This window comes from Neomonachus schauinslandi, chromosome 1 (assembly GCF_002201575.2).
Source record: "Neomonachus schauinslandi chromosome 1, ASM220157v2, whole genome shotgun sequence".
In the NCBI taxonomy this organism is placed as follows: Eukaryota; Metazoa; Chordata; class Mammalia; order Carnivora; family Phocidae; genus Neomonachus; species Neomonachus schauinslandi.
Genome location: NC_058403.1, coordinates 144,430,946 through 144,456,577, shown reverse-complemented (window position 1 = coordinate 144,456,577; position 25,632 = coordinate 144,430,946). Strand labels below are relative to the sequence as shown.

Sequence of the window (25,632 nt, the reverse complement as noted above, 5' to 3'; positions counted from 1 at the left end):
ACCCAGGTGCCCCATGGGAGCATTTATTTATTTTCAAGATTTTTTTTTTTTTTTTTTGAGACAGAGAGAATGAGAGACAGAGAGCATGAGAGGGAGGAGGGTCAGAGGGAGAAGCAGACTCCCTGCCGAGCAGGGAGCCCGATGCGGGACTTGATCCCGGGACTCCAGGATCATGACCTGAGCCGAAGGCAGTCGCTTAACCAACTGAGCCACCCAGGCGCCCGGGAGCATTTATTTTTATTTTTATTTTATTTTATTTTTTAAAGCTCTTTTATTTATTTGACAGAGAGAGAGACAGTGAAGAGAGGGACCACAAGCAGGGGGAGTGGGAGAGGGAGAAGCAGGCTTCCCGCTGAGCAGGGAGCCCGATGTGGGGCTGGATCCCAGGACCCTGGGATCGTGACCTGAACCGAAGGCAGACGCGTAACAACTGAGCCACCCAGGCGCCCCATGGGAGCATTTGTTGTGTGTTTGTCCTTCCTAGTGATCTTTCTTCCCAGGGTAAGTCTCATTGCTTCCTTCTCAGTGCTCACAGCCTATTCACTAGGGTCCATTTATGAGCTTCTCCAGTATCCTCTTAGAAACAAACAAGCCAACAAATCAGGAATCTCACCTGAGGTCTCCTTTGTTCTGTGATTTTTCACGGGTGTAGTATCTGTAAGCTCTCAATACCTGGGGACCTAAAAGGAATCTGAGCCTCTGGACTGGAATTTCTGTGAAGTGGACATCTTCTTACTTTGTTCATCCCAAGAGACTATATATACAAATGGAAAATGACCAGACCATATAGGAAAATAGAACTCTGACCTACAGTCTGTAGTAACCAGTCCAGGAAGCCAAAAGAAACCCTGTAGCAGTCAGCCCCAAACAACCAGAATTTGATTAATATCCTCCCCCAACCACTCACCTAAGATGCCTTGCTTCTAGTTAGCTCCCCCATGCCAACAATCTCCAATCAGAGCATATGTGAAGTCTCCGCACCCCCCCTTTTTTTTTTTTTTAACTATAAAGCTTTCCCACTCCTCTGCCCGACTTAGAGTCTCTGCCAAATGCAAGTGATGGTGGTTGTCTCCCTTGCTTCTAGCAAGCCCTAAATAAATAGCCTTTGCTTGTTCTCATTTTGGTGGTCTACTTTTATTTCCACAATTTCGTTTAAAGGTTTAGCTTCCCGGCATGTTGTGTGATGTGAGATAAGCCATTTCCTCTCTCTGAGCCTTACTTTCTTCAACTGAAAATCTAGTTCAACATTCCTTCCTTCCTTTATTCAACAAGTAAGTCTTGGCACTTAAAGAAACCGGGCCATAAGAGGTGCTAGACGTTGGGTGGATATTAGAGGCACAAAGATTATCAAGGCCATTAGCTGCTCTCTGGGAATGCAGAGCCCAGGAAAGGGATGGAGATCTATGAACAGGCATGTCAAGAGAAGTGTGCGCTGTTTCATACCAGCATCCATCCTACGAGTGCAGTGCGGCAGAGAGGGGTGGTCAGTGGGAAGAAGAGGGCTGGGAGAGGATTCCCAGAGGAAGCCTTCTCCCCAACAGCCCGCTCCCCCGCATTCCCACAGCGGCGCCCCGAGGCGGTTGGTGTGTCTGGGAGAGCGGGACGCGCTCTCGGCTCCCTGTTTCTTCGCAGGCCAAGAAGGGAGGACCACAGAGACGTGGCACCCGCCCTCCGCCGTCCTAGAGAAGCCGGAGTGGCGGGAGTGCGGCCGCCTCCACCTCTCCGATGCGGAGCTCTGGCTCGCGCCAAGCGTAGGGAGCTGGCGCGGGGCGCGGCCGACCCGGCCCGCGGGGCGTGGAGTGCGGGACTCGCGCGGCGGGCTCCCGGGCGAGGGGCCGCGGTAGCAGACGCGCCCCGGGCCGGAGCGTCCCTCCCCGACCCCGGGCAGCCCCCGGTCGGGTCCGGCGCGCGCTCGCTTCCCGGGAGGGCGGCCCGGGCCATGGCGGCTACGGCCCTGGCGAGCGGGGCCCCCTTCGGCCCTGCACTCGAGCTGCTACCGGGACAGCCCGCGCCGGCCCGGGCGCGCCCGGTGAGTGCGGGGCCGGCGCCACGGAGCTGGCTCGGCTCTGCCCCGGGCTCTAGGCCCACAGGAGGGGCGGAGGGGGCAGTGCGGCGACCGGGAAATCGGGGTGCAGCCCAGAGTGGAGGGGCCGGAGGAAGAGGCAGGGAGCGGAATGGATTCGACATCCCCCAGACTTGCGCCGGCAGGGGAAACACACGCGCAGCTGCACAGGCTTGAGCCGAGCTCTGGGGCGGAGGTGTTCACGGAGCGCTGTGCGCCGCGACGAGTGTCCAGCATTTCCGTGTCACTGGTTTTTACAGTGCTGGTTATGTTTGAGGTGGGTCTTGAGATGAATCTGAGTTTGCCGGCGCAGGAGGGAGGAACTGCATCTCCAGGCAGGGGGAGCTGCAGGTGCAAGGACACAGATTTGGGCAAGGAAAGGATTTGGGTTCCTAAGAGGATGGTGACAGGATAGGGGATGAGGGTGGTGGTGCAGGAGATGATCCTTGGCCGGTAAGCTGGGTCTCTGAATAGTCAATGGAATTGTCCCCGGTGCAGAGGATTTGGACGTTTTGAGGCAGGCAAGGGTGAGCCAGCCAGAGTCTTTGAGCCCTGGGGTGCTGCGTCAGTCGCTGTGGGGATTTTCTAAGCCAGGACCGATGTGCAATGCAGCAGAATCAGCCTCTCCGTAGTATGGAGATTGAGAGCTGAATGAGACAGTAGCTGGGATGATAAGCCTTGATTGCTCTGCGGAAGCACTGTTGGTGTTTCTTAAGGAAGAAGGTAAGAGAAGGTGCAGAAGCTTGGGCTCCCAGAGATACAGGAAAGGGGGACATTAAAACTGGCAAGTGGGGAAGGAAGAGTAGGGCGGGGCATTTGAGAGAGGATGCTGGAGTGGCAGAGTGCAGGGAGTCAAGTCAGAGTTCAGACCTGCCCTTCGGAGGACAGCGTCCAGAGCAGCCCGGGTGTGCTGGGGTGCCCTTAGCTGCCTCTGTGGCTGATGACAGTGAGGGCGGAGGGAGAGAAGAGAAAGAGCCTCACCCCGGGGCAGCAGGGGTTGCTGAGTGAGGATAGAAGGCGGTGTGGCACAGTAAAGAAGAGCCGGAGAGGCCGACTGCCCTGAATTCTGTCTCCGTTCTGTACTTTTGGGGGCAGTGAATCTCTGAGCCTCACTCTCTTCCATAAAATGAATCGAATCGCCTCCTCAGAGGCTGTGAGGCATACACAAAGTAATATAGGTAAAGTGCCTGGCACAGGCTCAACAGATGGTAGTTGCACTTGTTATCAAGGGTTGGTGACCTCTGCCTGGAGCACCCGCTGTTGGGAAATGAGGGCACCTAGAGTGCAGATAGTGGTTTTGGGTATAAGGATGAAAAAGGGAAAACTTGCAGAGACTCATGAAAAAGATGAGGGGATGAAGAGACGTGAGAAATTGATGGCTGATCCCTTATATCTTTGTAAGTAGGGCGTGCAAATCCGCAGAGAGTTCCAGAATCCAGAAACTCAACTGGCATCCCCTCCAGTACCTCGTAGTGCCTGGTCTACCCCATACTCCAGGCCTGGGTCTGAGATCGTCCTGGGGCATTTAAACACATGTTGTTTCAGGAGTCAGTGACCTTCGAGGATGTGGCCGTCTACTTCTCTGAGAACGAATGGACCGGCCTGGCCCCCGCTCAGAGGGTGCTGTACAGGGATGTGATGCTGGAGAATTATGGGGCTGTGGCTTCCCTGGGTAAGGGTCTTTCTTTTTGGACTCTGCTTCTGCCCTTCAGAGTTTCCTGACTCCTTCTTCCTCAGAAGCTCAGGAATCTTTGATAACCCCCACCTGAGTGGCAACCTCAGGCCCTTGGATTCTTAATAAGGACCCCGCCTCAGTGGTTGCTGGGAAGTGGGAATTTGGTCCTCACATCAGACTTTCTTGCCCCAGGGTGAGAGCTGCCTAACTCCCAACCCCTATGCTATGGGTAGAGTAGGAAAAGAGCAGATTCCTGGTGCCCCACCAAGCCCTCAGTTTCCCACCCACTCAGTTTGGGAGATTGAACCCAATACCAAGCGTCCTCATGCAGATGTCTGAACTTGAGAGTTCTAAGAGAGGGAGAGAACAAGAAAGCCTAATCTCTCAATGAGTGGAATCATCCATTTGCTCACTCAGACTGTTATTGAGCACCTCTTACTCTAATTCCTGACCTCGTGGCCCCGCTCCCCTGTGTCTCCTGTCCCTTCCCCTGGACTTCCTTTTCTTGCTCTCCCTAGTTAAGTCTCTTCTTTCCCCTCCGCCCCTAAAGACAAAGCCTGGGAGGAACCCCAGGATTGCTCTCTGTCACCCCACTCACCTGCCTGTCCCATTTCCTTCCCCTTAAACAGCATTTCCATTTCCCAAACCGGCTCTGATTTCCCAGCTGGAGCGAGGGGAAGCACCCTGGTGCAAAGCTCCTCAGGGAGCTCTGGATGGAGGGGGCCCGAGGGGCATCTCCTCAGGTGAGTGAGGACAGGTGCCAGTCATCTGACCAGTTCCCTTGTCTTGATCTTTAAAATGTAATAGGTATGTGTTCTCTTAACCTAGTACTATAGACACTAGTGGGATTCCTTTTTCTTTTTCTGTGCTCCCATGATTTTCCATCTTCTTGAGTCTGTTTACTATTCACCCTGGCTCCTCTTCATTCATGGGTTTTGCCTCTAACCCATTTCCGCTGTTCTTATCGTGGCCACCATTCATCTGTACTCCCTGACTTTTCTGTTGATGCACTGGGGTGGCCTTTCTACATTCCCCGCCTCCTTATAGTCTTCCAGCAGAAGATTCTGACTGCCCTTTGGGGTATCATGGCCATCTTTATCATTAGAAATCAAGAAGTCTCAATAACCCTGAGCCATATAGTTCCAATTCAGGGGTTTCTGGTGGGCAAAGCCCTGGCATTCCTTTAGGCCCAACACAGGGCTTTCCTGTTCCTAATTTCCTAGTGACAACTGTGTCCCCTTTTTGCCTCCCTGGCCCCATTCCATCTTCTTCCCACAGGAGCTCTTCTGTGGGCACAGTGGAACTTGAGCTTTGTCCTCAATGTCCCCATTCTCACAGTTCCTTGCTGTGTCTGGCAGTCTTTCCATGTTAGGATGATCGTGGTTACAATTAACAACCCAGTGCAAACCAGCTTAAACAAAAAAGAGGAATTTACTGTTTTGTGTAAGTAGGAAGTTCATAGGGAGGGTGCAGGTACAGCTTGATCAGAGCTTCAGTCTCTGCTCTTTTCTATCTCCTTGTATGCTGGCTTTGTCTACAGTCTGGCTCCTCTTGTGGTTGTAAGATGATTGGTAGTTGTAACCAAGGCTCTGCTTCTTCATACCTAGGGAGAGAAATAGGGCAGGCCTTCCTCAGGCCTTTGCCATGTACCATCTTAAGTCTTACGCCAACTCTAAACCAGTCACTGTGGCCAGGGAAATAGTATGCACTGATTGTCTTGGCCTGGACTGCCGATTTCTGAAACTGACTCTCATGTAGTGAGTGGGATAGGTTAACCTGCTTGGCTTAGACCAGTGAGGGCTACACTAGGAACTGGAGTTGGGATCCCTCCTTTCCAAAGGGCATGGCTACTCCATAATGGTGGGGGCGGCAGAGGAGGGTGGGGGTTGGTGGTGGTGGTAGATTGGATGTAGAGAGACAACTACAGTGTCCTCTGCCTTCTCTCAGGATCTCAGTGCTTAAACTCCCACCACCCAAGGGTATTTCCCATTTGGCTCTAGGCAGAAAGCCAACAGCTAAGTTATTCCTTGAGTAAAACCCTAGCTCCCTGGCCTGAAGCAAACTTCCTTTGAGTACATGCCCCTATTCAAAGTCCATTTTTGTCTTAAGAGAATATCAGGAGACACACAGTCCTTGGCTTCAGCAAGATAAAAGGTGGTCATTTGGAGGGTGAGGAATTGCTCTGTTTCTTGGGAGGCTTTGGATGGGAGTTACAAAGAGACGGATCTTAGCTAAGCCTGAAGAAGAGTTTATTAGAGTGGACCTTTGCAATTAGAGGTGTCTGTCATTAGAATAAGAAGTGACTTCTGGAAATGGCTGAGTGAAGCTGTGAGTCCATGTCTAATGGATGCCTTAGAGAGACCCATCGTTGATCCTTTGTAGAAAGAGAAGGCAATAGATAGGTGGATAGACAGGAAGGAAGCTAAAGGACTGTGGGTTCCCAGCATAGCCTCAGGAACAGCTCTTTGCAGTTCCATCCCATCCTGATTCTTTTCCATGTGAACTGGCTTTTGCCTTCTAGGGGAGGTGAAGAAGAGAACTTAGTCTTTCCTGTTTCCCCTTGACATTTAAAAATGAGAGATACATTCTCATGTTTTGGGGAACTGATGGAATTTCAACTTCCCTGCATCTGTCTTCTGTCCTTTATATTGTTCTCCTCCTCAAGTTTCAGGTCTCCTGTGTACCAGTCTTTCCACCCACCTTCATTCTCCCTTACCACTTCCATCTCTGCACCTTTCCTAATGGGCCCCACTCCAACTGAGCCAGCCTTATTTATATCTTGACCCTGGCAGGATGTCCATTTCTAAAGCCTGCTGGGATCTCCCATCTTGAGCAGGTGGAAGAGCCATTGAACCTGAAACTTCGAGGAGAGGGTCCAAGCCTAAGCTGTACTGGTAAGTGAGGGAAATGAGCACTTTCCTCCCAGGCACATATTTTCTGCTGTCTTTCTTTTGTAGACTGTTAAAATTCCATTTTACCATTTATGTTCTAAGTAAAAATCCCTCTAAAAATCCCCAAGTCAACCATTTGATGAAGAGCAAAGTTAAATTCTAAACTTCAGCTTTCATTTGGACATGATCGATTAATTCGGGTGAGTCTTGGGTCTTAGGCTTTAACCGAACAGATGGCCTGCTGGCTGCTACAGTCAACCAAAATTTTAAAAGGAAATGCTGTATTTTATTCATTCTGTTAGTTTTTAGGGATCAGAAAGCAAGTAATATATGGCCCTTCTCCTGCAAGGGCTCATAGTCTAATGGTACATTCGACATAAATATATAATTACAGCAAAGTGCAGTGCTGTAACAGAGGTGTGAATAGAGCACTGTGGACACAAAGAGGAGGCAGTCTTTGCCTGAAATAGTTAGGGGAAGCACTTTTCATAGTGGGCCTGGTAACTGGATTGAATGGGAAGACCACATTTCCTTTTAATGTTGACAGGTATGAGGAAGATTCTCCTTGTTGCTTCCCGCTGCCTATGGCAAGTTCAGGTTCCCCAGGTATACCCCAAAGGATTCATTATTTCTGAACAGGTCCTCTGCCCTGAACCCTGGCCTCTTCTTCTCATGTTATAAACCGGACTACGTAGAAGAAATTCTGACTTGTCTCCCTTAGATTCAATTCAACTATTTCTGGAGAGCTCCCCTCTAGACTCTGTGTAGTTTCTGCCTTTCTGTGGCGTACACTTCGGTTGCTTTCTGTGTGATAAGCCCTGTTGTGCCATTTTCAGCTAGAACAGGGCCGCTGAGACACGGGGTGACACTTGGAGTGAAATGGACACATTAGTACCACTTGGTGACCTTACTTGCTCTGTCATGGGTAATGATGACATTTGCAGCTTTGATTTCTTCTTTCAGAGGGTGTGTTGAAGAGTCAGAAAGATTTTATTCTGAAGGAGGAACGTTTTGAGGAGGCAAAGGACCACATGGTGTTATCAAGCAGACCCCGGTGGTGTGGCTCCCAGGAATTCTGGTTTGGAAAAACCTGTGAGGAGGAAAAAAGCAGGTTAGGGAGGTGGTCTGACTATTCCAATGGGAGAAGTATGGAGAACACTGCAAATGATATTATAGAAGTGATTGTCAAAGATGAGATGGTCTCAGGAGAAGATAGTTCAGAGAATGCTGATGTGAATACCCACCTTGCTATACATCAGAAAATTCTCAGTGAGCAGGTGTTCTATATATGTGAAGAATGTGGCAAGTGTTTTGATCAAAATGAAGACTTTGACCAACATCAGAGACTTCATAATGGAGAGAAGGTCTATGGATGTAAGGAATGTGGAAAGACTTTCAGTTTTAGATCACATTGCATTGCACATCAGAGAATTCACACGGGGGTGAAACCCTACGTGTGTCAAGAATGTGCTAAAGCCTTCGTTTGGAAGTCAAACCTGATTCGACACCAGAGAATACATACTGGAGAGAAACCCTTTGAATGTAAGGAATGTGGGAAGGGCTTTAGTCAGAACACAAGCCTTACACAACATCAGCGAATCCACACTGGGGAAAAACCATATACATGTAAGGAATGTGGGAAAAGCTTTACTCGGAACCCAGCCCTACTTCGACATCAGAGAATCCACACTGGGGAGAAGCCTTATGAATGCAAGGACTGTGGGAAAGGCTTTATGTGGAACTCCGATCTTGCTCAGCACCAGAGAGTCCACACGGGGGAGAAGCCCCATGAATGTACTGACTGTGGGAAAAGCTTCATCTGCAAGGCACACCTTATCCGACATCAGAGAATCCATACTGGGGAAAGACCCTATCAGTGTAATGACTGCGGGAAGGCCTTCAGTCAGAATTCTGTTCTGATTAAGCACCAGAGGCGCCATGCCAGAGAGAAACCCTGTAATTGTCAGACCTCTCACATTGAACATTAGAGAATGCACAATGGTGGTACTTGCTTATAATTCTTATGCAACAGGAACCCCAGAGACAAAACAAGGTGATTGTCCACAGTTTGTTATAACTCTAATAGCCAGTATTATCTTACCCCTTCTGAACAGATACCCTGTGCTCTAGCAAGAGTGGTCCTCCTGTTCGACCATGTTCATGCTAGGCAACTTTTAGTTGAGCGTCTACTCTGTTGGGTACTATGCTAATCACTTTACATACAATCTTTAGTTTTTCTTAATCCTATTGAGGTAGGTACTCATCTTCATTTTACAAATGAGAAATCTGAGGTTGAAAGAAGTTATAAAACTCATTCAAGGTCACTTAGCTAATATGTTACAGAATTGAGATTGGAAGCAGGTCTATCTGACCCCAGAGTCTACTGTTCTTTATTTGTGCACATTTCTGCTTCTGCTCATTTCTATTCACTCAAGTTTCCCTAGGCTAAAAATTTCCTTTTCTCGTCTAATACCCAGCTCCTTCAGCCAAACAGACCTCTCTTCCTCTTCTACTTGTGATCAGTACTATCCAAATTGTTATTTAACTACGTGCTGTCTTATATTTTTCTGATGTCTTATTGTGTTAGTCCAGCTAAATGTCTCTTTGAGGACCAACACTGTATTTCTTTTATGTTTTTCAAATTTTGAAACTTATTTATTTTTGACTAGTTGTAACATGCTCATGATAAAAAAAAGTTGAAATAGTTCAAAAAGGTGTTCAGTGAAAAGTAAATTCTCCTTGTCACTCCTATCTCCCAGTCTACCTTCTCAGAGACAGCCACTGTTACTGGTTGTGTGTCTTCCTGGATATATTCTTTCTATATACAAGTACTCAGCTTTCATAAATCTACCTCACTGAAAACCATATTTGCTGTAGATGACAATGCAGTTACATTGCCAACTCCAGAACTTTCTCTTCCTCTGAAGTTGTGTCCACCCTGAGGTCACCAAGGTAACTTAAGGAAAGTAGTGGAGGGTAGTCAGAATTGTGCAGTCTTGGGAGACCTGATTCCTTTTGTGTTAGAAGATAGCACTCTGGGACTGGGAAAATGTAAAGCAAGTGGGAGGCTTTGTTTTGTTTTGTTTTCATAAAAATTTGTATAGCTACAACCCCTCTCATTGTTCCACTATCCCAGATCCCCTTCCAGTCTTTCCCTTCTCATCATCATGATAGCCCACATTCCGGAGTAAGCTGTATTATTAGAGAATGGTACTGACCATCTTCAAGGGTTAGAGAAACAAAGGCTCTATTCAGAGAAGAGTGCTGGCCAAAACAGATGAAACACATTCCAGACTTCACCTTTAGAGCCATTTTTCAGCAGTTTGCCTCTCTGCTAATTAGGCATTCCACTTTAGAAGCTCCCAGCCAGGTAATGTAATTGTTGACTAAGGAGCAAGGAAGAGAAGCCAGAGACTGGCTTGGACTAAACTGCTTCCTGAAAGTTACAAACACACTATCTGATTGCTGAAGCCTAAAGCCACTTGGCTTAGCATAGTCCAGTTAGGGTAACCTCTAATAAGCATTGAAACTTTTGTACTAAACAGACCCAAGAAATGGAAATGAGTGATGTGAACAGGCATTTGGGGGAAGTTTATTAAGCAAATATCACTGAGTACCTGCTTGTATGCAAAGCACTATGCTAGGTGCTGCTAAACAATGGTAAGTCAGACCTACTTCCTGCCTTTCTGGAACATTCATCTAGTGAGAGAGACCAAACAAAAAAAATCAAGTAATTGATTAAAAATTGCTAAGCGTTATGAAGGAAATGAATGCTACAGAGAGGGAATGATGGAGAGGGAACCTCTTTATATAAATGGTCGGGGAAGGCCTATCCTAGGAGGTAACATTAAAGTTAAATCTCAGAATGAGAAGAAGGCGCATGTATCAAGAATGGGAAGAACAGCAGGCAGAGGGAACAGCTCTGCAGACTCTTGATGTGTGAAGGGTTTGGCATGTTCAAGAAACCAAAAGGTTTGGGGTGTAACATAATTATCAAGGGTATGAGAGGCACAAGTTAGGTTTGTAGACACAGGTGGACCAGATCATTCAATTCCAACCTAAGTGAAAAGCCAGGGGCGCCTAGGTGGCTCAGTTGGTTAAGTGACTGCCTTAGGCTCAGGTCATGATCCTGGAGTCCCAGGATCGAGTCCCGCATCGGGCTCCCTGCTCAGCAGGGAGTCTGCTTCTCCCTCTGACCCCCCCCCTCTCATGCTCTCTCTCTCATTCTCTCTCTCAAATAAATAAATAAATCTTTAAAAAAAAGCCATTAAAGGGTATTCAGTGGAGGAATGACATGTTTGATTCACATTTTAGGATGATCGCTGCCTGCTAAGTAGACAATTGTTTATAGAGGGAGGAAAGTGGAAGAAGAGATCATGTTGGAGTTTGCTAACAATCCAGGTTGGAGATGGTAATGACTTGGAGTGGGTGGTGGTAATAGAGATGGAGAAAAAATGTATTTAAGATATAGTTTGGAAATAAAATCAGTGACCTGCTAACAGAGTGGATACAGGAGTAACAGAGGAGTTAGGGACAGCTTCCTGGTTTGTGGTTTCAGCAGCTGAATTAGACAGCGGACCACTTACCGGAATGAGTAAGACTGGAATGGGAATAGGTTTGGAGAAGGAGAAACTGAGAACTCTGTTTTGGATTAACATTTGAGATATGTGTGAGATATACAAGTAGAAATTTCAAGTGGTGGTTGTATACATGGGCTAGAGCTCAGGGTTAGTCATATCTAGAACTTTGCATCCGGGAGTCATCAAATGAGCAGAAGGTATTTAAAGCTGTGGGAAGAAATGAACGAAATCCCCTGGAACTGCTCTACTGAACACAGTAGCCACTGGCTATATGTAGGTATTTAAATTAAATTTGAAATTTAGGTTCTTACCCTGCCCAGATTTCAAGCTCACAATGACTATATTTGGCAGTTGGCTGCCATATTGGATAGTGTCGACACAGAACATTTTCATTATTTCAGGAAGCTCTGTTGGACAGTACTGCCTTCAGAGAGCATAGCAAAATATGAGGACCCAGGATAGAGTCCTCTGAAACACCAACTCAGTATTTAGGGAGTTGGGCAGGAGGAAGTGCCAGAAAAAGATACTAAGAAAGAGTAGTCAGTGAGAGATTGGCAATATTACTAGTGGACACATTATACAGGCACATTTGATAATAGGGTTGAATGCTTGGACTAGTGCTACGTGGAGGTGATCATTAAAAACCTAAATATTAATAAATTCCCAGAGTGAGGATGATATGTATGCTAGATGATGTCAGTATCTTAAAATGGGAGAGAGAGAATGAATAGGAAGAACAACCCATAGAAATGGAACCATGAAAAAGAAGAAGCATTTTGGACTTAATGGAGGAGCATCATGGAAATTGATCAACCCTAGGAACTCTTTCCCTCTAAGATGGAAATGTTTGTAGGCAGAGTGGTGGAATGGCAAGACAAATTTTAGGAGTATCACAATGAGAGAATTATCAAAATAGGCAAAAGATGTGTTGTTTCAGAGGGATTAAGAAATAGCGTGTAGAAATGGATGGCCCCTACTAAGAGAATTCGTGACTGGTCTTTACCTTACCAGAGCCCCAGAGACAGGTACTTGAAAGCCCTGAGCCCATATCAAAGAACATAGTCTGTGATGAAGGATTCATAACATGGATGACCTTCCAGTTTGTAATGACACTTTCCACACATCTCAAAGTTAGGAATAAAATTAATACTTCCTAAATTTTGGAGAAATATAAATATAAAAGAAAATTTAGAAATTTAAGATACTTTCTGATAAATTGCAATTAGCAATATATTAAAATCAAAATTGATTATGGTAAAATTTTGTCTTCAGAATTTTCAGAAGTAGGATCAGAAAGTGAGGAAATGTAAAAATAGTGTATAGAGTCATTCACATATGACAATTAGTTGGCCAGCCCAGAAACTCTTGGGGTAATGAATAACGAAATCCCTCCTGTTTTACAACTCAGAGGTAGCTACAGAGTTGTCTTAGAAGCAACTCAAACCAGTGTCTGCAATTCTGAGCATGTCTTTGTCAAGGCTGAGTCAGTGTTCCATATTATTCATCTCTTACTTGGTTCCCAACATCCATTCTCCTTCTCTATGGGGACAATAACCCAAATAATCTTTGGGAAAACATACTTTCTCGGCCACCTGGTTTGGCCTCACCCACAACTTCCTAAGCCTAGGTCCATTAACTTGTCCTATTTGGCCCCAGAGCCGATGTGATATGAGGAGATATTTACTGGGCCTTCTGAAAGAGAAGCTTTTCTTTGAGAGCAACCGAAGAAGACACTCTATCCTCCTCTGTATGGTATATAGGAAGATATGAAGCCTTGAACTAGGGCAATACTTTCTTTTTTTTTTTTTTTTTTTCTGTTAAACGGGCAGGTGAGGGGAGAATCTGGAGCTTCCTGATGTTAGTATGTGGAGCCTGAGGATGAAGCTAATATCAAAGAAGATAGTGGCAAAGAAGAGAAAAACTGGGTCCCTGGTGACATTGTTTGAGCCACTAGCCCAAACCTTACTTGAGTGAGACTTACCTCTGGACTTTTCAGCTATGTGAGCCAATATGTATCTTTTGTTAAACTAGTTAGATTTGGGTTTTCTCTCATTTGCAACGTAGTCCTAGTGATCCAGGCTTGTATTTGAAAGCACCGGTGTCTAGTACAGCACCTTAATGTTATACTTGCTCCTGCTTAGTAGTCACATAAGCTGCTCATTTGTATCGCATCTCAGTTGCTTGGAGTTTGAGTGGCTAAATAGGCACCTCTCATGCTTAATTACATGAATATCACCAGACTGATATTTTGTCATACCATCGCATATCTTCCAAATGTGAGTATAATACTCTCAGTTCCAGATTCTCTAGTGGATAGCTTCCTGTCTCTTTGATGTATTTTCTAGGCCCCCCTACCCGACCTATGTGAATTTGGGGTTTGCAATGTTATCTATATTTTAAGTTGGATTCTTGTGAAATAACCAGATATTTTTCATATCCACTATTGTGTTGTTTTATTGAGCAGTGTTCCACTACTGAGAGGTACAGAGTCCCCTAGAGCATGTTATCTGAAGCTGAAAGTCATTTCTCTGCGGAGTGATTGAGAAGTAAGCAAAAAGGTAGTTCCTTACCTTAGCAAAAAGAGAAAACAAGAAGAACTGGCTTTGAATTTTTTTTTTCCCCAAGAGAAGAACTATATTTCTGGTGTAAGTGATATAGGTGTTGGAGTTAAGCCACTGCATTTTTCGGCTTCTATCCCCATTTCCAGCATCCCTAGTCTAGGCTGGACTAAAGTGTGCTTAGTATGAATGAAGCGTGAGACCCATTCTGATCACTTGTATATTGAACCCACTAAAGTTGATAGAAAGCTATTGACTCATTTTCAAATATATAACAAAAATTTATTTTGTTGATAACATAAAAAGAAATGAGAAAGAACTGGTGTGAGCAAAGAAGCCAAAATGTAAATTTGCCTATCTGACAATCAACTGTTGTCTTGGGTGGTGTCCTACACTATACATTACTCTTCCCTTCAGATGTGTTTCCTGCCCACCAAAAGCACCCTATGGAGAGGTTGTCATAGGCTTTTGACTCTGCCCTGTTCCCTTTGAGAACATAGTAATTCTGAATGCATAGGATCTAACCACCAGGCCCTAAGTTTATTTTATTATTTTCCTGGCAGACTCAAAGGATACTCATGCAAGTGGGGCTAAGCTCCTCTGGTATGTCTGTCCTGGGGGTGGCAGATCAGATTCCCTGATGTTCCTTTGAAAAATGCAAACCCATGTGAAGAGGAAACTAGAGGGAGGGGAATGGAATATGCTGGAAACTGGTAGCAAATAACACAAAAGACCAAAAAACCCAGGATGTATACAGTGAAAGTATTCTGAAAAGGTAACAGACATACCTGAGGGAAGCCACCCATGACGATGTTAATATGGTAACTGAAAATCAACTCAAAGCATACATAAGACATAGGCATGACCCATTCATTCCTTTCCACCCCCTTGGTTTTATTTCACATAATTACCATCTCAGAGTTTTGTGATAGCTATTGTCTTTTCAATCCTCTCTGTAAGATCAAGAAGATGTTCTTAAAATGAAAATCTGTTTATATCACCCTCTTTCTATGAATCTTTTAATCATTTTCTGTTGCCTAAAAAACAAAATCCAAGTTCTTTAGGTGAATATTCAAAACTGTATTACTGATTTGTCTTAATTGATGGTTTTACTGTACCTCCCATCTACCTCCAACTGAGGTCTCAACTACAGCCATATTTCTCTGCTTCTAATTTTTAACCATGTTTTGCTCTTCCTATATAGGTCAGTGATTCTCAGCTGCAGGTGATTTTGCTTGCCTTTCCCCAGACAATTTGGCAATGGTTAGAGAAATTTTTTGTTGTCACAGTTGAGGAGAGAGCTGCTCCTGGCATCTAGTGGTAGAGGCAGGCTTGCTAGTAAATATACTCCAGTGCAGAAGGCATTCCCCCACAACAAAGATTATCTGGCACCAAATGCCAATTGTGCAGCTGGGAAGAATATCTTGTACAGCTCAACCTCATCTGGAGGTTGGTTGATCATTTCTTTGAGCCTTTAAAAACTTGTTACAAGCGAGGAATAAGTTTCAACATAAAGGGAACACCAGGATAGAAATACAGATTTATTAAGAGGAAGACATTTTGCCCAGGGTGGGTGATCAAGTCAGTTGCAAAATCAGTTGTGCTCTGCCAGCCTGCAAAGCCAATTTTCTCCCCTAGGTCAAAGAGTGCAAGAACTAGAAATGAGTATATTCAAAAGGTGCCAGGTAACACCCTCTGCTTGACAGAGGTAAGACTGCTCTTGTCCTAAGCACGGGCAACTGAAATAGGGTTGAAAGGTACAGACTCTGCCTCTCCTCACCATTTTTCAAGTTTCTCTGGAGCCAAGGCTAAAATAGAAATGCTTTAATGGAGACTTAGGAGGATGGGGCAAAACCCTAGTTCTGTGGCTTAAACACTAAAACTACAAAGTTAGGAGGCCAAATTAAGTATCTTAACAATATCTCTGGTAGTGCTTGATAGCTGATAGATGCACTTTCCTTCCCTGCAACTGATAATAGGTGATGTAGTGGATTTGATTGGTTGCTGCTCCGGCATCCACCCTCCCCTTTCCTCTTTTTAATAGGCTCACATTTCACAGCCATATAGGATGGTTTAACTACACTACCGGCTAGCAGGGTGGACCCTGACTGGCTTAAATCAATTGGAGTAATGCCATTTCCATTTCTACATTTAATGGGTGTGACCTAGGTTGATCCAAACAGAGTGGAGCTCAGGACTTTGGAAAATAGTTTCAGGGGGAGATACCCTCTCTTTACTCTTGGATTTAAATTGAGAAGCATATAGCCATGGCCACCACCAGCCTAAATGGTGCCTTTGTGCAAACTAGAAAAAAGGCATTCCTGTGGACAGATGAAATCCAATTTGTCTTTTTTTTTTATTTATAGTTTGTGTTTTTGTGTGTATCATTTAAGGAATCTTTGCCATAACCAAGGTCATGTTTTGTTTTTGTTTTTTGTTTGTTTGTTTCTTCTACATGTTTTAGGGTTTTAACTCTCACATTTAAGTCTATCATCCATTTCAAGGCAATTTTTGTATATGGAGCGAGGACTGGGTTAAGATTAATTTTTTGGATATAGCTATCCAATTTTTCTAGAACCACTTGTTGAACAGATTATTTTCCCCTATTGAACTGCAGGGTCAGAATTCAATATGTGAGTCTATCTCTGGACTCTTTGATTTCTTTGTCTATTTTGATTCCAATACATCATCTTCATTACCATTAGTTTTATAACTTGAAATCAGGCAGAGTAAGTCTTCCAATTTTTTCCCCCCAAGGTTGTTTTGGCTTTTCTCATTCCTTTGCATTTCCATATACCTTTTAGAAGCAATTTGACAATTTCTACAAAAGCACCTGCGGGGATTTTGGTTGAATCTATAGGTCAAATAGGCAGTAATTGACATCTTAAAAATATAGAAGATTTTGATCCACGAACACTGTATATCTGTGTATTTTAATTTTGTAGTTTTTCTGTACAGGTGTGGCACACCTTTGGCCAAATTTATCTTCAAATATATATTTAGAAGCCATTGTAAATAATACTTAATTTTCAATTTCCTCTTTGCAGAATATAGAACTAAAATGGAATTTTAAATATTGATCATTATCCTGAAATATTGGGCTAACTGCCTAGGCAAACCCATCAGCCCCATTAAAATTCCCCTGTCATGACCATGAATTTTCTTCTAGGCGCAGAAGGAAATTGGTTGGAAAGGAACTGGACGTGATGGGGGCTGGGGGTGGGCTCAGCATGTGGGCCCCGCTGCTCATTGGCCTAGGTGGGCCCCGCCCCTCCACCCGGTATCCAATAGGATGCATAGCCCCACCTCTTACTCTTGTTCTAAACTGCTGCCGCCTCTCTAGGGAAGCCAGAGAAACGCCCGGGTCTGGGTTCCTCGAATCAGAACTGGGAGACAGGTAGGAAGACGGGAGGAGCAGGGAGCACCCGCTGTCTTTTTCTCCTGTTAGTCTCCCAGGATCTGAAGGAGGAACCACTGAGGTGTGGGGTCTCCACGGTTCCTTAAGAGAGAACCCGAGGGAGGTTATGCGCCGGCAGGTCATGGTGACAATGCACTTCTGGCACAGCGTGTTTTTCTTCGGGGTGGGGTGGGGGGAGTTGTTTGTTTTGAAGTGTGAGGGTACCGTTTGAGTATTGACTGTTGCTGATCACAACTTATGTCGAGAGAAAATCTGCAGGGGCCGAATGGAGCCCACGGTGAGCGGGTCCGGTTTGGCCCTGGAAAGACTGGAAGGACCGCGGGCAGAGCCAGGTCCGGAGGTTCAGAGCCCTACTCTGGTAGTCGCTTTGGGCGCGCCTAGAGCAGGTGTAGCCCGGCCTGGAGTGCTGGCCAGACTTCCTCCCCTTCCCCCACCCCACACCACTTCCAGCTTTTCCACCACTCTCGTCTATTTTCCCGTAAGGCTGCAAGACAGGGAGCGATACCAACAGCCCCACAAGGATATCACCATCCGCCTTCTGGGCCAGTCTGGCCGCGGTGGACACGCTTCTCCCCTCTCTCCTCACTTGCTTCTGGGCCCTAGGAACACCCAACCCTTTGCTCTTAGGATGCCCAACCCCAGAACCCCCTTCTTTTCCAGGTGGACCTAGAAAATGGTTTGTAAACACTTAACTCGATAGGCATGGCTTTTAGCCCAGACCGGAAGCCTTCAACTGTCCATGGAACAGCCAAAGGGTCTAGTACATTGCAGTTTGGGAGTTTTACTCCAAGATGGAACTTGCTTCCAAATTATTGGGATGACGGTAAAGAATTCTTATTTTTCACGTCTGTCTGTTCACCCTTTTCATTGCATCCTCTTTAACCTTGTGTCATAACATCAAAATTCTGAGGATTCAGACTTGACTGGGGTTTACCATCAGTCTCTGTTCATGAAGTAACTTGGGTTGCAAAAGACTTATTTGGTCCTCATATCAATGTTTGAGATTTTTTTTATGGCTGACATCAGATTCTAGAAAATGTTTTGGGTTATTTAAGGGAACCTCTAGGTCTGCAACATTTCAGATCACTTACATAGGGCTTTGATATTTTTGAAGCATATGTTTTCAACGGCCCATTACTTGATCTGACCTTTTTGAAGGCTTCTTGTTTGAAGTCCCAATCTGTATGAAATACCTCCTATATTGGACGAATAGGTACAAAGATCCAACAACACCTTGATTTAAGAGGAATAGAACACCCATGTCCAAGGAGTACCTAATTACTCAATTTGCAAGGAATCACTACTTGTGTTAATATTGGATAGAAACCTTCTTTGAGATTAGCTTTACCTGTGATGATTTACATTGTCTTTTCTTTTATGCCCTTCAATTTATGCTTTTGACTACTCTGTCCTTATTAAAGTCTTTATACTCACAAAGATGGGGTATCTAGTATCATCTGACAACTTTTCCCATGACCCACATGCCTGGCTTCCTTTACCTTCCTGAAGGGCTGTAGCATCAGAATGCCATAGATGTGGGAAAACAGAACTGAGATTGGGCTGTGGGATTTGTCTTGTCTATTCATGCATGATGTGTGAGCAGAGAGAGAACTGGGTATAGTGATAGCAACCATTTTGTCTCAAACCAGACCAGTTAAAGTGTAAAGATCTACCAGCACATACAGTTTTGGTATGTATGGAATCTCTGGTCTAACCAGTGGTACCTGCTGTGTTACAGGCATTGTCCTTAATGGGTATACCTTGCAGAATCAACGTACTGTTTTCCAATGATGAACTAAGTAGCTGACACAGAGTGGGATTTGGAAATAGTTTATAAATATAACACTATAATATTTGGGATATGCCTTATAACTTGGTATGTAATTTTTTTTTAAGATTTTTGTTTATTTCTTTAATTGACATAGAGAGAGAGAGAGAGAGAGAGAGGGAGGGAACACAAGCAGGGGGTGTGGGAGAGTGAGAAGCAGGCTCCCCGCTGAGCAGGGAGCCCGATGCGGGGCTCGATCCCAGGACCCAGGGATCATGACCCGAGCTGAAGGCAGTCGCCTAACCGACTGAGCCACCCAGGCACCCTACTTGGTATGTAATTTTAACATGGCTTCTATTCAGTTTTTTTCCAACTTACCTTCTCCCCACTCTTGCCAGAGCTATACAATTAATGAAGCATCTTAAAATCAATCTATATGTCTTAGAAAAAAATAGTATTAGGGAGTCATCAAAATCTTATTGGTAAACTATCTCCAAGTCTTGTTTTGATTTAGTTCATTTGAATCATTGGCTTTTATTGCTGAAAAGGAATTTTGAAGTTGCCTAATCCAACTGTTTTATTTCTATACAGCAAAAAAGCAGAGGTTGAGAGTTAAGGACTTTTTCAAGGTCTTCCAGTGTTTGTGTGCATATGTAGTAAACATTTTCCAATCTCTGGTATGGGGATTCTAGGGAACTTTATTCACAGTTTGGGGCTCCATGTTTCTTTTTGGTGTATAAATCCTCTATCCATAGACCACTCCCCTCCCCATCTCCTCTCCTGGCTGCTTTCCTGTGATCCTGTGATTATCGATCTGGATTCCTGGAACCTATAGTTTTCTCAGGCTCCTTCCTAGAATGATGTCCGCTTTGTCTCAGCATTTTGATCTGTGCCTGTTATCTTCCTCTTGTGAGCAGAGAATCATGCCGCCCAATGTAAACAATGTTAAATATTAAAGCAGGACCTGGGGTAGAAGTTCTATACAAGGAGTTGTGGTCAGTCCCATCTTGCTGAGGTATCTCTCTGTGCCTTAAGCTCCTGAGAGCTTTTCTCCATAAGAGGAATTAAAGAAGCTAGAAGATGACAGGTATGTCCCTAATCGCTTGGCCTCAGGTGAGCTTTGGTTTCTTCGCAGTTCTATCCACTGGAGTTTTGAGATAAACCAATGCAGGCACTTTACTGAAACTGAGTCTGAAAGTAAAGATCCATCCATCTGTATTTACCAGCAGGGTGACCTCTGAGAGGTCTCAGATAAGAAAAATAGGGGGCGCCTGGGTGGCTCGGTTGGTTAAGCGACTGCCTTCGGCTCAGGTCATGATCCTGGAGTCCCGGGATCGAGTCCCGCATCGGGCTCCCTGCTCGGCAGGGAGTCTGCTTCTCCTTCTGACCCTCCCCCCTCTCATGCTCTCTCTATCTCATTCTCTCTCTCAAATAAATAAATAAAAATCTTTCCAAAAAAATTAAAAAAAAAAAAAAGATAAGAAAGATAGGAGAAGAGGTACACCTGGCCTGAGAGGACAGGATGAATCCTGGGAGCTGGGTGGTGGCAGCAAGAATTACCCTTAGGACATGGAAATACGGTTAGCCCGTGAACAATGCAGGGGTTGAGGGCACTGGTCCCTGCAGTCAAAAACCGGGTATAACTTTTGACTCTCCCAAAACTTAGTTACTAAGAGCCTACTGTTTACCAGAAGCCTTACTGATAACATCAGTAGTCTCTTAACACATATTTAGTATGTTATACATATTCTGTGCAATATTCTTACAACAAAGTAAGCTAGAGAAAGGAAAATGTCACTAAGAAAATCACAAGGAAGAGAAAATACACTTACAGTACTGTACTGTATTTATCCAAAAAAATCCACGTATAAGTGGCTCCATGCAGTTCAAAGCCCTGTTGTTCAAGGGTCAACTGGACTTGAAGTGCAGGCATGAACTAGTTATGGAAACTCATTCCCTTATTCTATCCTACTATGCTATTAGCTGACGTTTGAATATACTGGCATAACACCAAACCTGTGGGAGTATTTTAACCAATATTTATAGGTTGTGTAATTGATGTTTGGCATCCATTGATCACAAGACCAAACTAACGGCCAGAGTTGTTTACATCTCCCCTGTTGTCTCGCTTTCGTGGGTGTGCAGAAATTATATTACAAATGCCCCAGCTACAGACCCCAACATCTGTGTTTTGCTTCCTGCCCAGTAGACCACACCCACCTGGCAGCTTCCCACCACTATAGTAATAAAGGCTTTTTGCCTATGACTCTCCCTCCTCTTTCTCCTGACTGACCCTGGTGCTTCCCTATGTAGCCCTATGTGGTGTGGCATGCCCCCAACTTTTCAGGAATTATAAGTAATAAATTCTTCTTTCAAATATAGTTATCTCCTTGCCTGTCATCTTACCATACCTGATTTTTTAAAATCCCAAGTACATTTTAAACACAGGATGAACCCCACAATATATAAATTTTTATGCCCAGCAATGGCAAATGCTATGAAGGACAATAAAACAGGGAAAGGGTGTAGAAAGGGATAGATAGAGTGATCAGGGACAGACTCCAGTGAGGGGACATTTGAACAAAGAGGCCAGAATAAAATAGGGATCAAGATGCACTGATACTTAGGAGCATAGCATTTCAGACAGAGGGAATGGCATATACGAAGGGCCTGAGGCAGGAGAGAACATGCTTGGAGTGTGTAAATAGAAAGAGAGTGGGGCAGCATTGCTTAAGAGTAGGGTGGCTTCAGAGTGTGGGAGGGGGGCTGATTTGTGTCCTCCCCAAATTTCTCTGTTGAAGCCCTAACCCCCCAGTACCTCAGAATGTGACTATATTTGGAGATGGGGTCTTTAAATAGATAATTAAGTTAAAATGAGGTTGTTAGAGTGGGCACTAATCAAATCTGACGGGTGTCCTTATAAGAAGAGGAGATTAAGACACAGATACCAGGAGTGCACATGCACAGAGGGACAACCATGTGAAGAGGCAACAAGAGGATGGCCATCGACAAGCCAAGAAGGGGCCTCAGAGGACTCCAACCTGCTGGCACCCTGGTCTTGGACTTCTGGCCTCCAGAACTGTAGGAAAATAAATTTGTGTTGCCTCACCCAGTCTGTGGTATTTTGTTATGTCTGTCCTAGAGCTAAACCGTGATGGCAAAATGTTGCTACCTTACAATGACCATTAATTAGCATATCTGGCAGGTTCGACCTGTGTTCTCCTGGCCCAATGTAGTTTTCTCTAATTTTGTATGTTACTTATGTTTCCATATAATGTGCAAGCTTCCTGATAGCATGAATGAGTTTACACATTGTTCATATACCCCTAACCTGGAATAGCCAAGTTATTTGATTTGTTTGACATCTGATTAAATAATAGGAGTATCATTTAATTTTATCTTTCTTCTTTAAAAAATTTTTTTTTAAGTTTTTTTTTATTTATGTAAGTAATATCTATACCCAACATGGGGCTCAAACTCATGACCCCGAGATCAAGAGTCATATGTTCTTATGACCAAGCCAGCCAGGTGCCCCTTTTCTTTCTTCTTAATTGTTAATCTCCTTATTAATACATTCAATTTGTACTGCCCCCTCCCCCAGCTTGCCCAACATAGTAGCTTCTTCACTTTCCCATTCTGTTTTAGTCTTCTCAGGCCATTCCCATTATGAGATTTCTGTTATCAACAATGTTACCCTTTCAGACCAACTATAATTTTCTTGTGTTCTTTGCATCTCTGACCATAAGATCAGACATAGCCCCACCCCCTTTTGGTTCCCAGGACTTTTCCTTGGCTTTTTTTCATCCTCTATACTCCATGAAACCAATCTGCAAATATACAAAAGCTGTGCATTTACAGGAAATAGTCATATCCTTGATGATCCCGTCCCCTTTCTGACATTGCTAAGACATTTACATTTATTATTTCTTTAGTCAGCTTGTGAAATCAGAGCTGAATTTGAGCTTTTGGCCTCAAAGAAGACATTTCTGAGAAAAGCAAGTCCTGTGGCTTAGTTTCAGGAGAACATCTAAGAGACCTTTTCAGAGACCTAGTTTTCAAGTCACTTACGAATCAGAGGATAAGAGAGGCATTCAGGAAATCTCAGAGTGGATGGGATGAAAAAAAAAAATAAGAGCGATTCAGCAAAGAAGGGAGTAAATAACGAGAAAATTCCTATGGAAAATAGATTTCATCCACATAAGAAATCAGAAAAAAAATCAGTTTTTATCATGTAACACATCTGCAATTTCCAGGTGAAGAGATTTCCTATAAATGTGATATGTATGGCAAACGTTTTAATTGTGGGTCAGGCTTTTCTCAACACGGAGAATCCACACTGGAGAAGAGTCCAATGAGTGGGGATCGTGGCAAAGCTTTTGCCTTCAACTCTATTTCTGTTCAGGCACTTCACTGAAACTGGGTCTGAAGGTGGAGATGCGTCCACCTGTAACCAGCAGGGTGACCCCTGAGAGGACCCACAACAGAAGAGCAGTCCTATGTGTGCAAAGAATGTGGTAAAGGCTTTGGCTTCAGCTCAGCACCAGCAAGCCCACACTGGAGAGAAGCCTTTCAGATACAGGGACTGTAGCAAGGCCATCAGTCAGATCACCTCTGTTCTACATCAGAGGACATACACTGGAGAAAAATCCTGTGCAGGTAATGCATGCGGTAAAGATTTTAGTTTGAACTCACAGCTCATTCACCGCCTAGTACTGCACACTGGGGAAAGATCCTTTCTTTGCAAGGAGTGTGGGAAAGGCTTCGCTCAGAGCTCACCTCTCCTCCAGCACCAGAGAAAGCTTATCAGTGGAAGGATTGCAGCAAAGCCTTCAAGTGGAAAGTCAGCTCAAATCCACATCGATGGATCCACCCTTAGGCAAAACCCCACGAGTGGGAGAAAAGCTGCCGTAAGAGCTCAGCATGAGGCACGACCAGAGGCTCCATGTTGAAGAAAAACACTATGAATGTCAGAAATGTGGGAAGTCTTCATTTGGAACTCAAATTTTATTCACCATTGGAGAATTCATCCTGGAGAGAAAATTTTAAATGTAAGTGTTGGTCTATGTATCCGCCGAATGCAAGTTAGTAGGCCCTCCTCTTCTTGGCCTGATTATCCCAATCCAACTCTACTTCCTGCCCCTCCCCAGAGTGCTCACTCAGCTCCAGCCATTCCTCTCTGCTCACTGTCTACCTCTGAGCCCCTGCCTTTTCTGTTCCCCCAGGTAACCTCTACCCACCTCTTCCCTTTTCTTTGATCCTAGCTAGCCTTAAGACCTTTTCAAACTTACCAGTTTGATGCTGCCTTTCTCACCACAGCCTCCTTCATCTCTGTTTTCTTAAAGAAAGCCTTATTCTATTTAAAATTTACATGCTGGGTTTTTGTTATTGTTGTTTTGTATTTTTATTTTTTATTTTCCCTCCAGCTGGCTCAGTATCATTTCCAACTCTGCAGTGGTAAGCTTCTTCAGAGCAGGATTGGTCAGGAAGTTTTAACGTCCTCAAAGGAGATAAATGAATGGAGTGGTACAGTTGATAACATCCAGGATTTTATCAGTTTGTGTCCAATTAGGAGACAGAAACCAATAGTGATTTAAACAAGGGAAGTTTGGGGCACCTGGGTGGCTCAGTTGGTTAAGCAACTGCCTTTGGCTCAGGTCATGATCTCTGGGTCCTGAGATCGAGTCCCACGTCAGGCTCCCTGCTCAGTAGGGAGTCTGCTTCCCCCTCTCCCTCTGCCCCCCCCCCTACTCGCTCTCTCTCTCTCAAATAAATAAAAATCTTTAAAAAAAAAAACAAGAGAAGTTTAATAAAAATAATTATTATCATTTTTTAGAGAAAGAGAGACAGTGAGTGGGGAGGAGCAGAGGGAGAAGGAGGGAGAGAATCTTAAGCAGGGGCTCGATCTCACGACCCTGAGATCATGACCTGAGCCTGAGATCATGACCTGAGTCAGCTGCTTAACCGACTGAGCCACCCAGGTGCCCCAACAAAAAGAATTATTAAGCTATGATGAAAGAATAGCCTATAAGATATAAGAGGATGCGATATGGTACCTTAGGGCTGATGGAGCATAAATTTGGAAGGGAGGTTTCTCCCCAAGGCTGAGGTTCAAACCTGGTTGGAGAAGGTATAGCTGTAGTCCACTAGGTGGCAGAAAATGATCTGGTTTGCTCAGGCTAGAGCTGGTTTATAGTTGCTGGGCATGCAGGAAAGAACCCTCTAGGACATGGGTAATCTATAGTCAGTGAACAGGTATGCAGATGGCACCATTGTGGGCCAAAGCACATCGTGTTAACATTGGGAGAGTCACTAGGGACAAAGCTGGGGTGGAGATGTTTACTGGAGATCGACTTGCATATTAATGAGTGTGTGGGATTAGGATTTAATACCCATAGAAGTGGTTATGATCACCAGGCATATATGCAAAGAAGAGAGTGGCCATCTGGACTCACTAAAGGTTACACTAATATTTGCCCTTGATGTGTGTCATTAAATGAGTGTTTGCCTTTCAGATTTAGTTATCTATGACATGTGGCTTAGCCTTCAGAGAATCTTCATAGCGTATGAATTTTCTTAAATACCAATGAGAAAAATTATCACAGAATTGCACAAAGCATGAAAGCAAAATGTCCCTGTAATTTCACTATCTCAGGAGGTCATACTTTCATTTTTATATGTCC

The 25,632-nt window shown here is 44.5% G+C and overlaps 1 protein-coding gene across 1 annotated transcript; it reads left to right on the top strand.

The window, feature by feature from the left end:
* The first annotated feature begins 1,939 nt into the window (after positions 1-1,939).
* On the top strand, positions 1,940-9,386 carry ZNF662 (zinc finger protein 662). The gene is made up of 4 exons (XM_044915841.1): positions 1,940-2,029; positions 3,608-3,734; positions 4,367-4,480; positions 7,592-9,386. Exons 1-4 carry the CDS (start codon positions 1,940-1,942, stop codon positions 8,614-8,616), a joined length of 1,356 nt encoding a protein of 451 aa, XP_044771776.1. The 3' UTR covers positions 8,617-9,386.
* The last annotated feature ends 16,246 nt before the right edge of the window (positions 9,387-25,632 follow it).

Excerpts from the sequence above, each read along its gene's own strand:
- ZNF662 (XM_044915841.1), top strand. The coding sequence starts at position 1,940 with ATGGCGGCTACGGCCCTGGCGAGCGGGGCCCCCTTCGGCCCTGCACTC. Across the intron at positions 2,030-3,607 it reads CGCCGGCCCGGGCGCGCCCG|GAGTCAGTGACCTTCGAGGA; the intron begins GTGAGTGCGGGG and ends ATGTTGTTTCAG. Across the intron at positions 3,735-4,366 it reads TGGGGCTGTGGCTTCCCTGG|CATTTCCATTTCCCAAACCG; the intron begins GTAAGGGTCTTT and ends CCCCTTAAACAG.